At 35.6% G+C, this 13083-nt stretch overlaps 1 protein-coding gene across 8 annotated transcripts in view; it reads right to left on the bottom strand.

Moving 5' to 3' along the window:
* LOC123532094 (uncharacterized) overlaps positions 1 to 13083 on the bottom strand; it is an 84586-nt gene that overhangs the window by 11589 nt on the left and 59914 nt on the right. For all 8 annotated transcript variants that reach the window (XM_053517775.1, XM_053517774.1, XM_053517777.1 and 5 more), the window contains 4 exons: positions 8652 to 8787; positions 6304 to 6399; positions 3089 to 3219; positions 2264 to 2355 (listed from right to left, as the gene is read on the bottom strand). In XM_053517775.1, the coding sequence (XP_053373750.1) occupies positions 2264 to 2355; positions 3089 to 3219; positions 6304 to 6399; positions 8652 to 8787 (455 nt within the window). The remainder of the gene's footprint in view (positions 1 to 2263; positions 2356 to 3088; positions 3220 to 6303; positions 6400 to 8651; positions 8788 to 13083) is intronic.

The raw sequence follows: 13083 nt of genomic DNA, 5'->3' as shown, positions 1-13083 counted from the left end.
TTAGTCAGATTGGTTTTATTCTTTGCTTCCAAAGGATCTTTTACAGATTTCATTTCATTTCAACTATATCATTTTGACGTTAAGTATTACTATCAAAGCATACTGTACTTATAAAGTAATTCGAGATTTTTTTAGCTTATTTGCACGCTACGCACCGTCACCGTTTTACAACATTTCAATTACTTCCCTTGTTTTTATCTAGAACTGTATAATGCATTTTTTCACGTTATTTAGCAATAAAAAATTTCGAACTTTGTAATTTCATGCCTTTTGATAAGTTGTTTCATCAGAAATAAGCTGTAAACTTTTTGTAAGCATTTTTTCAAACACATTAGATTGTTAGTGCCGGATTAAATACATAAGCCCTTTTTCTTCCAGCTTAACTTTCATGATCTTAGACAGCATTATTTCGTTCTGGAGCTGGATGTATCAATCATGCGATGCAATTAAGAGTGTTTGGCAGCACTTTTATGTCCATGTATTGCTATGTAAAACTTTAAATTTACAAAGAGGCTAACATACGGCAAAATTCCGATCAGTGCCACTAGGGAAGGTTTCGACAGAGGATTCTCAAAATTTTTGATAGAATGATGGTCTTTAATATTTATTGTCCGCTGATATAATATTTAGGTAGAAGGTGTTTAATCATTATTATAAGATAAATATATGTTTATTTGAAATAACTTCAAATGTTTTTAAATAGATAAGAATACTATAATAGAAAACTAACAAAACACATTCTTCATAACTGTTGTATTAAACATCTGTAACAGGATGCTAAAACAGATCCCTTAAAAAGAATATTTAATATGCGCTAGAAGGAACCTTTTGGTAAGCTAAAAATGTTTCTAATATATAGGGATGTATTGTCACGTGATACGAGCCTTCTTTCATGCCGATAACGCTTGTCACGTGACGTATAAAAATACATCCTTTACGTAGTATTTTTTGATTTTCTGTTAATAATTCTTCTTCTTCTCATTACTATTGTTATTGTTATTACATTTCTCCATTTTTTACAATTATCTCTAAAGACTTTTGAAATAGTTTATATAAACTTAGTTTCTTACAGATTTTAAACAATCTTTTGCCAGTAGAAGGTCGTCATTAACGTCGGAAAAGCTGTTAGCTGTTCGTATTCATCTTCATTATAATTAGTGTTTTATGTATCCGTGTACATGATGTACTGTTCATTTATAACAGCGCAAAAAAATATGATTAAACCAAGTCACTGCAAACACGGACAGGCACAATGTCCCTGCCACATTGTGAAAATGGAATTAGAAAAAGCATTAAGGATTTACCATGCAAGCGTTCATTAAAGGTGGATAATCAGATTTTGGTCATGTAACGCATTTGTTCGAAACTTTACCATCTGATCATTTACACTCATTTATGTTCACTTAACACTTAATACAAATTAGATTTTCACTGGAGGTATTTTTAAAATTTCATTTTCCTATCCTTGTTGCCCAACCAAGATAGAGTTATTTTATCATAAGTATAAATTTGATAAACATACTTTGCCTAAGGAAATGTATAAATATTAGACATATTGTAATATATTTGTAAAATATTTGCATTAAAAATTATGTATTTAGATGGAATTCATTAGAAACGCAAGTTTGAAAAATTATTATTATCTCCCTTTGCCTATCTTGGTTGTGCAACCAAGATAGATTGGAATTAAATGAATTCAGAAGCTACACACAGCTTTTAAACTTGCATTTTGGTTCAGATTGTTCAATAGTTGATATGTCTATCAAATGCAAATGTAAAACTAGACATTGTATCGAAATAAAAAGAAATACCCAGCTTTTTATATACTTTCATATTAAATGGGATTAATTACAAAATTTTATAAAAATAATAAAATATACATTTCAAATAGGAATCTAACTCTATGTAATCGGTCTTTTTGTTCCTTAAATAATTCTCTACCAGAATATACAAAAAGTAAAAAATGTCATTAAATGTTGTTTAAATGTGATTGACCACCTTTAAACTGCAGATGATAAAATCACAATTCATGAGATTTTATGAACGCCAGCAAACTCACCCATTGAAATCGCTGCAAAACAATTGCATAATTTTGCAGTGAGTAACAATTAAAAACTGACAATATTATTGCAAACTCAAAAATTCAGTCCAACTTTATTTGAAAGGGATAGTGTCGGAAATAAACCAAACAACATTTAACATGAGCAAACATTATTGTTACTTTGGATTTTTTTTTTGTACTTTGAATCAATATTTTACTTACTTTGCTAATTTGGTTTCCGGAAAGGGAGGTAAATCTACACCAACTCTTTGCTGCAGGATATCACGCAAAATGTCCCTTTCGTTATCCGCATACTGCAAGAAATATAAATCTAGTCATGGCAGACATAGATAGCATTAGAATCCTAGCAATTGTCTGGGATCATGGAGTTCATTCAGGGTTCATTTATAATAAAGTTCTGCTGTAGTGCGAGGGTGTGGCACTCATGAAGAGACTCGATCAAATCGAGTATGCTATCATTTTGCTTGGTTGCATTCTATTCTTCCGAAGGATCGGTTTTACAGACTTATTAAAAGACAATATTTTAACACCCGATTTTAATGAAGTATGTCTGTATTTTATGCCGATTTTGGAACAGTAATTTTGAATTTAGATATCGAGTAACGTTTTTCTTCTGACAGCCACACCTGACGCTGTAGTTATGTTACTGTCAATATGACTGATATTACAAACTGAAGAGGCATTGAAATAGAATCTGTTTACAGACAAGAAAAATTTAAGAACTGACATGACATTTGAAATAGAAAACTTTCTTCAGAAATCATGCTTTTCAATAATTAATATTAGTTTATGCTATATGTTTCTGAACCTGATGTGCCCTGATTGGTTTAAGATATGACACTCGGCAATTTCTGTGAGCAATCTTCGTATCCTACTTCGGTATTGTTCGGACGTAAACGTAGCTCAAAGAAAACAGCCGGAAAATTCCGAAGTCGAATACGGAAAATTATAAATCAAACGGAAATCGTCGACTGCTGTACGTGTCTGTAATGTATCTTAATTGATTTAAAAAAAGTTTTATCTTACAAGCAGAAAACCAAGAGTGCTTTCATTGTATGTTCCAAATCGTTCTTTTTTCTCAAACAGCTTGGTGAAATTCTCCAATGGCTGCAATCTGTTTAGAAAACTGTCTTCCATTTTCATAGACAACCACCATCCTGTGAAAATAAAAACGATGTTGTGCTAATACCGATGAAAGTTTCGAATATACCTTGCTTCAGTTTGATTTGATTTCATTTAAAGGTTAAATCTTATTTTATTCTTTTTTTTTTCTTCTACAGGGGCGCGCGTAATCGAGTGTTAATGTCACTGATTCTGAATCATCTGCCCCTCACCGGTGTGGGTTTAAAAACTAGCTTGGGGTATAGAATTCTTCATTTGATGAAGTCATCTGTTAGGCTTACAAAATGTGGGTGTGGCTTACAGAAGATAGGTGTGGCTTACAGAAGGTGGGTGGTTCTATCAAGGTGCCAGACCAAAACTGAAAAATGCTCGGAAGGATACCTTGGGTCTTCCTTCCCTCATCATCAAGCTAGAAATAATCGCCATATAACTTCAAATGTGTAGGTGTGGCTCTTAAACTTACAAAAACAAAAAAAGATCAGCAATAATTCAGGTAATGACCTTCATTTAATCTTAGCAGTGTACCATTACTAAATGGTCCCCTGCCAGTGAGTCGCAACTTCACCACATGAATGATAAGAGGAAACAAATTGCTTCTTTAGAGTGCCCCATGTTCACAAAACATTTCCAGTCTTAGCTGAGCTTGAGAATAAAATTTCATTTGTTATTCATATCCAACTTGAATGTTTAAAATAATATGTAAAGTTAGTGACTATTCGGTGTTGATGGCAATCTCAAAACAGAACTTAACCCTTACCCTGCTAAATTTCTATAATGAACTTGTCCATCTTTCAATTCGGACAGTACCATTAACTGTTAAAAGGGGTGCTTACAAAAAGATACTGACTGAATGGCGAACAGTGCAGATCATGATCAGACTGCACGGACTGCACGGATGTGCAGGCTGATCATGATCTACACTGGTCGCAAAGGCAGAATCAGTCGTGTTTAGCATGATAATGGCTAATCTTGAATTTCAAGTAAAATTTGCTTTCAAAATTTCAATCTCAAACTCAGCTGAGACCGAAACTGACTGTTATGTAAACATAGGGTCTGGTATCGTCTGCTGCCAAACATTCCCTCGCCTTTAGATCTAACTCTCTGCATTTAATTATAGTAACAGTGATATTAAAATATATGTAAGGTAAACAAACTTTTAACAAAGTTTTAAATTAAGAGACCTTTGTTAATAGAGCGCATTTTATTCTAGACATGTTAGTTAATAGTCAGCGTTTGATTCTAGACACGTTAATCAACAGACAGTGTATGATTTCAGACACGTTATTTAATAGAAAGTGTTTGGTTTAAGATACGTTAGGTGCTAAATAGTGTCTGATTCAAAACACGTTATAAAATAGTGTTAGATACGTTTGTTATTGGATAGAGCACTGATTGATTCAAAATACGTTAGTTAACAGATTACAGATAATTTATTAAAGTTGGGTTAGTAAAAGATTTTTAGTTACAAGATTTCATAATTTCGCACATTTTACTATCCGCATCGGAAGTCGAGATTATACGTTCTTGCTCAAAATTAGATGGCACAAACAGTATTCCGTATTGTCCTCATAACCTTCCGTTCATAGTTTATTCATCTTTGCAAATGAAATACCTTTAAATATCCGTTTTCTTGTTGATTAATAAGTTTTGAATTTAAAATCTGAATTTCAATAGAATTTCACCCACATATCAAATAATACAGGCAGTGATGTGAAATGAAACCTTTTATGTTCATGATTCAGTGCATACATTTAAAGTGATTTTTTTTTTGTAATAATTGCAATTAAGGTTTTAGAAAACCCGCTAGTAAAATCGTGTGACTGATAACCAGCTAGCGGTATTACCGCTTGATTCAGTACAAGGCTTACGGACGGACGAACGGACGGACGTTCCTACATATGAGTATTTATGTGGCTACTCTTTTGTTCTTCTTATTGTTCTTTTATCCACGTAAAAAGCCTTACGGAATGGATGACATCAAAGAAAATGTACAGTTACCTATTGTTCCTATAGTCACCTAAGTAAATGTGGGCTCGGACGGACGCAGGCATGCACGTATACATACAAGCGCGCGCACAAACATATACACACAGACATACATAGATACAGATATCCACTTTAAGGAACGATTGTACTTTAAGGTGTTCTTCCACCTTAAAACCTCAAAACTGAGTTAGTAAACTTTCAGTAAAATGATACCCATCTTTAAGTTAACAAAATTTATAAAGCGTTAACAAAATAACATCCTTTCAAGCATTTTATACTTTAACAATTTGCAGTCATAGGATTGATACAAAAAATACCTTTTACAATGTAGGTGTAACCTCCCTACTTCTTTTTGTCTGCTTTCAAACAGGATATAATGGTGTATTAAGCGAAAGCGATGAATTTATACGTTCAATCTGATACAAAAAAATCCTTGCGCAGCAGCAGGATGTGGTGAATGATTAAGTCCAATCGTGATTTAAGTACGAGATGTTTCTGATGATCGTACATGATCTTTCAAAGTGCAAACCCACAGAAGTACACAATTTAACATTTAAAGAGATGAATTTTATCAGATCGTCCAAATATATATCTTCCTTCAGTAAGATCTCTTTAATCTTACCCCATCTGCAGTGTTTTTAGGAGACTGTAATAAGATCTTATTCTGAAAAGTGTTGCATAAGATATAATCATCAAAGCACCAGTGAAAAGTGATAACCTTAATTTCTGGTTTTGTTTTTTTTTTATGTTACACAGGTAAAGATACACAAACGCGTGTAATTATATTATCAAGTTTTAAGGAAAAACAAAATACATGTAACACTATTAACTTTCAAATAAAACCACACACACACGTGCACAATACAAATTATACAAAACAAAAAGCTTCTGCAGCCTTGAAACTCCACGATAATGCTTCCCCAGCCTTGAAACTCTCCAACAATTTTCTCTAATTTTTAAACAACCCAAAATACTTCTTTTACTGTATAATTCGTAGACCATGTTCGTGGCAGGAATATAATTAAGATTTTAACTTTAGCCAGGTCAGATCGGGTATTAAATAATAGATACTGGATCTCCCCGTGCCTTTAATTTTCATCAGGAATAAATATATGACAAATATTTTGACTCACCATCATAACAGTTGATTGGGTAATTACAGAGCACACCTCCATCAACGTAGGTGTTCTCCTCGCCGTGTAGGTCATACCTGCTCGCCTGGAACAAACCTAGAAAAATAACTTTGCTGATGTATATCTAATTGTTTCTAATATGTAATCCAAGTTTGTTGTAATTACAGTTGTATGTGACATACAGGCGAACCTGTTTAAGAATTCGGGAAAAAATGAATTTACACTAATATTGGATAAACCGGAAGACAAGGTGGCCTAAATCAGCAGGTTTTATAGCTGTGGTCGATATTTAGAAATGGACTTTAGCACAGGATTACCGAAATACTGTTAATCGCTTGATTTTCACATAATATTTGTTTTGGCTCTCATAACCGCAGCACCTCGCATTCACCATAACCGCAGCATCTCGCAATATCTCTTAACTGCAGCATCTCGCGTTAACCATACCCGCAGAACCTTGCGTTCTATGATAACCGAAGCACCTCGCATTATTTCACAACTGCAGCACCTCACGTTCTCTCATAACCGAAGCACGTCGCGTTCTCTAAAAACCGATGCACCTCACGTTCTCTCGTAACCAAAGCACACCGCATTCTTTCATAACTGCAGCACCTCACGTTCCCTCATAACCGAAACACGTCGCGTTCTCTCAATACCTATGCACCTCACGTTCTCTCATAACTGCAGCATCTCACGTTCTCTCACAACCGAAGCACGTCGCGTTCTCTCAAAACCGCAGCACATTGGGTTCTTTCATAACTGCAGCATCTCGCGTTCTCCATAACTACAGCAGCTCGCGTTCTCTGATATCCGAAGCACGTCGTGTTCTCTCATAACTGCAACGCCTCGTGTTCTGTTCTCTCATGACCGTTCTCTGTTATTCGCAGCACCTCGCGCTCTTTCATAACCGCTGCACCTCGCGTTCATTAATAACTGCAATACCTCGCGTCTCTCATAACCGCAGCACCTCGTGTTGTAAAGCGATAACTAATGCGGACCTGTCGCAATAAAAGAGCCAATTAAGAAGTAGTACAAACGCTCATGAAATCAATAAGACTGGTTGAACATAGTGAAAGGTCAAAACTATATGATATAATCTAAAAAGTCGTGTTTATTACAACCTTTATATTGCATCATCTTTGACTAATTACTAGGTCTTCAATCCCTCCTTCCGTGTTTTACAAGTTTTCCAGATAAAAAGCGTCATTTCGTATTACTAGCGAAACATCGGGCGAGCAAGGTATGTATGATTAATACTTGAACTAGGAAATATGTGCGAATGACGACGAAATATTGAATAAACGAGTGGGTTGCAACATCTTCAAATCAAATTAACATTATGTCGTAGATAAAAGTCAAATTAATTTGATGAGAGATATATATCACAAAAATGAAGAAAAAGGTTTTATGATATAGATATATCTTATAGTTATTATAGTGTAGGATGGAATGTCGATGTGTCTTCTAGACAGTAATGAAATTATGATGTTGAAATATACCTTGAAAACTCATTATAAAAACATAGCGATAATTCCGTATGTTGTAGACATACAGAAATAACCTCTAACATCCGCTTAAGACATTAATATGTACCGAAGGTGTGCAGTATGCGGTAATGATGCGAGAATAACAGTTAAACGTCGGCAGCAGTTCACTCCAGAGAATCCCTAACGAACAGCAATATCGAGAACATCTATCAAAGTTGATTTGCTATCATCAGCGCTTGTCCTTGTAAGCTGCTCATAAGAATGCAAGTTATTTTAGTTTTGTTTTTTTGCAGTGTTAGATACAGATGATGCTTCAGTTTCAGATGCTTTGCTAGGTTTTTTGTATGCTATTAAGATGTTTATCTGCCGAAAAGGGGCACAAATTTAAAGGTCCAATACTAAGGAAAGTGAACATTTTAATTTCTTTTAAAAAGCACAGAAACTATTTCATTTTATTGGAAAATGAAAGTTGGTACGTAGAAATTCGAAATAAATCGCAGTATATGTACAATTATTTTTCTATGAAGTATGAAGAAAGTTAAAAAGACCTGGGGGTCATTCTGTCGATTCATTGAAATTTCAACATAATACACATACATTTCTTTGAGTTCCAAAGACCTTCTGTAAATTTTGACCTGCCAATCTTCATTATTTAGTGTCTTGCAGAAGTCTATGCACTGGCTATGAAAAAAATTGCCAACTCACTTTCCCTTAGTAATGGACCTTTAAAATGACCTCCGCAATGATAAAACTATGACAAAGGAATCGAACTCGCGATCCCCGGTTTCGTGGTCTGTGGTCTTACCACGGGACAACTTCACCCGTTCTCTTGAACCGCACTACGTGCTCATCACAACCTACCTGGAATAGACATGGACATGCGCACTGCAACTCTCACTGGAACATCCGGGGACGTTTTCGGATGAAAGTATTCTGCGTTCATCATGTTGAGATTTGTCACAACAACACAAAGTTCCTTCCCATAAAGGTCATAAATCTGAAAAATAAGTTAACATTTACCCTGCTAAATTTCTAAAATGGACTAGTCCATCTCTCAATTTGGGCAGTACCATTTATTATTTGAAGGGGTGTTTACTGAACATTTACTGACTGAATAGCGCACAGTGCAGACCATGATCAGGTCGCAAAGGCAGAATCACTTGCCGGCAACAGGCTAAAGGTTAAAACAGTGTCAGTGAGTATCGTAAGGGCTTTTTGTCATATTGGCTGTGTACGTGTACATGAAAATATTTTATGTGTACATATACATGAAAATATGATGTGTACATGTACATGAAAATAAAGAAAGTGTACTTGTACATGAACAAATTGGACATGTACATGTACATGAAAGGAAACTATCTTTCAGATTAGTGTGAAATGATAACAATATCATACTGCCATATGAGAACTTCCTATGCTTTGATCTGACACTAACATATGAGCCGTGCCATGAGAAAACCAACATAGTGGGTGTGCGACCAGCATGGATCCAGACCAGCCTTCGCATCCGTGCAGTCTGGTCAGGATCCATGCTGTTCGCTTTTAAAGCTTACTGCAATTAGAAAAACCATTAGCGAACAGCATGGATCCTGACCAGACTGCGCGGATGCGCAGGCTGGTCTGGATCCATGCTGGTCGCACAACCACTATGTTGGTTTTCTCATGGCACGGCTCATATAGCAGACGGGTATGTTTTTGTTTACAATATAAAATAAAGAACCATTCTTTCAGATGATCTTTTTATGCAAAAACAAACACGACAAAACGTGAGATCACATACAAATATTGGCAAACTGAGATATCTCAGCTGTTTGACAAACTGCTTGATATGCAAAACAACCAAATATAACAGATCAAAGCAAATGGAAAACATCTTACACCTGGGAAAAATTACAAAATAACATAACATCCCTGACTTTCAAAAGGAAAAAAAAATGTCTTTGCTTTTTTAAAGGTAAACATATTGAATTTCCTTTCATTTAAATGTTATACGCATGCCTTGAATAGTTGAATTATTCATATGCATCAATTGTTTTGTGCATTTCTATACAAACTCTCATATATTTTAAGCTATATTAGTTTTATAGTCGTGTCACTTTTCTTCACGGACACGAATTTTACCGAGTATACATTCAAGGTTTACATTATTTTTATTTCTTTATAAATTTTGAAATGTAAACAAAATATAAAGAAAAACAAGAGCTGTCACTATTAGTGACAAATGCCCCCGAAGTGTGCCCAAGAATGCTACAGTTAAATCTGCTAGAATAGTTTAGGTATGTATCATTTTGTGACCAGACAAAAACATGTGAAAACAAGTTCTCCAAGGATAACCTTGACCTTGGAGCTAGGGGTCTGGGTCTTGCGCTTGACACATCAACTCATTATAGGGAACATTTGAGCCAAGTAATTTTAAAATCCCTTTATGAATGGCAGAGTTTTTGCCCGGACAAGAAACAGACCCCTTTGACTTCTAAGTGTGACCTTGAACTTGGAGCTAGGGGTCTGGGTTTTGCGCATGACACATCATCTCAATATAGGGAACATTTATGCCAGGTAATTTTAAAATCTCTTCACCGATGGCAGAGTTATGGGCCGGACAAGAAACAGACCATGTAAACCTTTAACCGCTAAGTGTGACCTTGACCTTAGAGCTAGGGGTGTGGACCTTGCGCATGACACGTCGTCACATTATGGGGAACATTTATGCCAAGTAATTTTAAAATCCCTTGATGAATGGTAGAGTTATGAACAGGACAGGAAACAGACCCTGTTAACCTTTGACTTCTAAGTGTGACTTGCGCATGATGACACGTCGTGTCATTATGGTGAACATTTATGCCAAGTTATTTTAAAATCGCTATATGGGTGGCAGAGTTACAGCCCGGGCACGAATTTACACGGACACACGGACGGGAGCATAAAAAATCAAATTCTACCAAAAACTGGCTTGCTTTCATTTTAGATAGTTTAAGGATTCTGTAATAATCTAAGCGATATATATTCTTAGAGATTCTTAAAGCCATGAAAAATGAATTCCATGTTTCGTCCATGAATCTTCCCCATGTCCTGTAAAAGTGGACTTCCCCTGAATATCCAATTCTGGCGGGGGACTAACTGCCTTGTTGTTTATATACTTCTTTTTTTAATCAGGATGTGACCGACGGTCAGGCACCACAACTAGCGTGACACCCAACATACCTGTAGTCATGTTGTAAATGTATTTTCATTGTAGCCGAAAATGGACCTATTGTCCATAGATATTAGATGCCAACATGGTTTGCCAACCGCAAAAGCTATTATTTTTCCAGTTTTATAACGACGAAAGAAAGCCCCTGGACATGGTGGCACTTCGGTAGAACCACCGACCTTTTCTAAGCCAGACGGAAGACTTACATTAAAGACCAACTGCGATTATGACCTCCGCTACCTTATCAGCAAACAAAAACATGGAGGCGCAAATAAAAATCTATTACTTAAATATCTAATAAATCTTACAGTGTAAGAAATCTAGATTCTGAAGCAAATTTTGCCATCTGAAATCAGATGAAATCAAATTTGAAGAAACCGAATTAATTCTGAGATAAAATTTGCATTTTGTCTCGAGCATCGGTTTTATCAAGAAATATGGAATAATAAATAATCACTGAGGCTTCTGAGAAACAGAATAATCAATAGTAGATGGCGCACTCGAGTGAAATTGCTACTGTAGGAATTAATTCCTTCATAAATGTCTTAAACTCTTTCTTTTAGACTTTTTTGTTAACTGAAAATAATTACAGAGCTTCTCAAGTTTGCTCTTTAATTGTAATTATTAGTCTTTCTGTACGTCTGACAATTTCGATCACTTCACCACTGAATTCATGAGAAGTAGTTTCTGTAATCAAATGTATGTAATAGAAGATCCTTTGGGACAAGCAAAATAATAGAAGACGCGGTTTTATTGAGTCTGTTCATGCGAGGTAATGGAATGTGAAGTACCCCTCACGCTTCATTGCACCGGCTTAACAACGCTGAATCTAAGTTCGGGGATACTTTTAACAGCCGTCTCAAAGTACTTAAAGACTGCATTTTTGGTAGCTATTAAAATCTATAAGAAGATCCGATGGAAGCATAAAACTTAAAAACACAACCAAGCAAAATAAAAGCAGACCAGATTTGACTGAGCCTGTTCATGAGAGGAAATGAAATGAGCGAAAACCAACATAATGGCTTTGCGACCAGCATGGATCCAGACCAGCCTGCGCATCCGCGCAGTCTGGTCAGGATCCATGCTGTTCGCTTTCAAAGTATATTGCAAATAGAGAAACTGTTAGCGAACAGCATGGATCCTGACCAGACTGCGCGGATGCGCAGGCTGGTCTGGATCCATGCTGGTCGCAAAGCAATTATGTTGGTTTTGTCATGGCACGGCTCAAATGTGCAAAATGCCTCACAGTCCCTAGCATCGGCTTAATAGTAAAACTGAATGGACTCGATGATCCAAGGGAGCAGAAAATATAAAAACACTGAGCATGCCATGAATATCCTACCACTTTAGATTTCAAACAGTTTGCCGGGTTTTAGTGATGAATATAGCCAGTCTATCCCTCTGATCCATGACATTCCGTGCAAAGCATGGTTGCAAATTCATTCCGTGCAAAGCATAGTTGTAAATTATCTAAATACATGTACACTGCTGACTTGCGTACAAATTAAACCAACTATCAGTCAAATCGAGTCTGCAATATTTACTATTTGTTTTGTTTTCATTGCTTCTGAGGGATCTGTTTTTCAGATTTTGTTAGGGCCTAATATATTATGTTGTTATTAAGTGATTAAGTATATTATATCAATATCTATTTCAAGAAAAAAACGAAACAAAACAAAAAAAAAACAAAAAAAAAACATTAGATAATTTTAGGATTTTATTTAATGATAACATCCTCACATCATTTAAAGATGTTTCAGCAAATAACCTTTTTATTTACACTACAGTATGTTCTTCGATTTTAATGCCGACCGTAACTTTGTAAATTCTTGTCCGGGCTGTAATTCTGTCATTCATGAAGGAATTTTGAAATAGTTTGGCATAAATATATTAACCTTAATGAGACGACGTTTCATGTGTAACACTCAGACCCCTTTCTACAATGTCAATGTCACACTTAGAAGTCAAACAGTCTGTTTTGTGTCCGGATCGTAACTTTGCCATTCATCAAGAGGTTTTAAAAGTACTTAGCATAAATGTTTATCAAAATGAGAACCCTAACTCCAAGGTCAAGGTGTTAACAGGGTTATTTTTGTGTCC

This window comes from Mercenaria mercenaria, chromosome 11 (assembly GCF_021730395.1).
Source record: "Mercenaria mercenaria strain notata chromosome 11, MADL_Memer_1, whole genome shotgun sequence".
Classification (NCBI taxonomy): Eukaryota; Metazoa; Mollusca; class Bivalvia; order Venerida; family Veneridae; genus Mercenaria; species Mercenaria mercenaria.
The sequence above is the reverse complement of the archived record's forward strand: the minus strand, read 5'-3'. Positions and strand labels throughout refer to the sequence as shown.